Source organism: Priapulus caudatus, unplaced genomic scaffold, assembly GCF_000485595.1.
Source record: "Priapulus caudatus unplaced genomic scaffold, Priapulus_caudatus-5.0.1 Scaffold207, whole genome shotgun sequence".
Taxonomy (NCBI): domain Eukaryota; kingdom Metazoa; phylum Priapulida; class Priapulimorpha; order Priapulimorphida; family Priapulidae; genus Priapulus; species Priapulus caudatus.
In genome coordinates this window covers 87025-89146 of record NW_014577268.1, presented here as the reverse complement: position 1 = coordinate 89146, position 2122 = coordinate 87025, and the positions used below count along the sequence as shown (strand labels likewise).

The following is a 2122-nucleotide window of genomic DNA, read 5'->3' as shown; positions in this document are numbered from 1 at the left end:
TATATATTTCTCTTTTGATATACCTATACACTATTATAACAATGTAGTGTAGTTACATGAGTGACCGCTTTGTGACCCGACAGGTAGTCCAGATGAAGCCAAAGATCTCAGCACAGCTCATCGCCACCAGATGTCACAGCCGCCCGCCATGCTCTCCACAAACAACGACTTCTCGCTATCCGCCTTCTCCTCCGGCCACGGCATGGCCGCCGCCGCCGCCGCCGCTGCCTGGCATGGCTTCCCCGGTTACGGCGCTCACTCGCTGCCTCTCGCGGATGCTCACGCGACAGAGGGCGCCACCGTCGACCAGGTGAACTTTGGCGCGAGCACGAGCGCGGGGGCGCTGTCGTCGCAGGCGGTGCTGGCGAAGCCCGTGCCCGTACGGCGACTGTCGGAGAAGCGCATAGCGCAGGCTCGCGCCTGCATCGGATCCGTACCTGGCATCATGCCGGACCACAACGACCGTGAGTGCTGCTCTCTTGTCTCTGTGGTGGGAAGGGCGTGGTGGGTGGTGGTGTGGGGGGTGGTGGTGGGTGAGTTGGGCATGGGGGAGTGGTGGGGGTCAGGTGGTGTGGCGTAGTGATGGTGGGTGAGGTAGGCATGGGGGAGTGGTGCTGATGGGGGAGGCATGGATGAGTGGTGGGGGAGGCATGGAGGAGTGGTGGGGGAGGAGTGGTGGTGAGGAAGGCCTCATGTGGTGCCTTTATAATATTTAAATAACTATTCTGTGAACTGTTTGTGAAGATGCTTATCGTTTTATTAGCAACGTAACATGTGGTAAATGAGAGAGATGGGAGGCGCGACAACACGCAGAAGAGTATGGAAACCAAGATGGCGGCGTCCGGCCCAATCGGAAAACCCATTCTTTCCGTCACATCCTAGAAAAGAATTTTGTTGATCTATTCTCTTGAATGGGTTTTCTATTCTATTCTATTCTATGGGTTTCCGCTATTCTGTTGAATGGTCCGAAGGTTCCCGATTGCGTCTATGAGCCATGAGCTCGCCATTTTGCACGTTGCCGTACGTAAGCAGGTCGGACTCTCCTAATTGTTAGGTCCATTGTGTGAGTGGCACTGGGCAGTGGGCAGTGCGCGCTTGCTCGTGTGTGTGTGTGTGTGCGTGCGTGCGCGTGTGTGCGCGCGTGTGCGTGTGTGCGTGCATGTGTAATGAATCAGAAATCGACGCGAACGAAAATTAATATCGAAATGTAGGAATAGAGCACAAGCGATGATGGCACGCGTGGTAGAGTGCACGTCGTGTTCGCGCGTGCGTGCGTGTGTGGGCGTGCGTGCGCGCGCGTGTGTGTATGCGATGTTTTGTTCGTCTGCCTTTGTCCGTCATCCTGCGAGAGCGTGTTTGTCGATGGTTTACATCACAAGACGGACGCATTGTGTCCGAAATCCCCGCGCACGTAAATTATACACACCTGACCGCTGTCCAGTCTCGCTGCGAAAATACGTGCCAAGGGTTTTCGCGTAAAAATCCTCGCTGTATGTTGTTTGTGAAAATATTTGCCGGCGGCGAATGTCCAGCGCTGGCCAGTCGAATTGAGGACATCTGTTGTTCTCTTTCGAGGCCAGTGGTAATCTGAAAATGCGCTCCGGCCGTTCGAGTGGTCAGTAGAACTAAGCAAAGATCGCCACAGCAAACAGCTTTTCATCTCCCGTGTTGACATTTTTCTATTTTGTGGAAGCTACTAGCCACTGGTCAACCGCGCGGCTGATGGTTTCTGCTGATGACTAATCGGCCGAAAACTAGCCGCGTGAAATTAAGCTGAGCAAAAACTGGCCTGACCACTGGTCAGTTGAATGGGAACCTGAATGGGAACGCGAGGAATGTTTCTTCCCAGAGAAATTCTTCGTATAATCGTGTGCATGTGCAATCAGCGCGCACCTACTTAGCGTCTTACCTCGTCTTACAGGTTCCCTAGTACTGAGCGAGAGACAGAGAGAGCTAGAGAGAGAGAGAGAGAGAGAGAGAGAGAGAGAGAGAGAGAGAGAGAGAGAGAGAGAGAGAGAGCGCGAGATAGAGGGGGAGAGACAGAGGGAGAGAGGTATATAGAGAGAGAGAGAGAGAGAGAGAGAGAGAGAGAGAGAGAGAGAGAGAGAGAGAGAGAGAGAGA

The 2122-nt window shown here is 53.7% G+C and overlaps 1 protein-coding gene across 1 annotated transcript in view; it reads left to right on the top strand.

Annotated features, from left to right (window-relative positions):
- Window positions 1–2122, top strand: part of LOC106807312 (D site-binding protein-like) — a 33361-nt gene that overhangs the window by 13067 nt on the left and 18172 nt on the right. The window contains exon 3 of the mRNA XM_014809624.1: window positions 84–464. Within this exon, the coding sequence (XP_014665110.1) occupies window positions 84–464 (381 nt within the window). The remainder of the gene's footprint in view (window positions 1–83; window positions 465–2122) is intronic.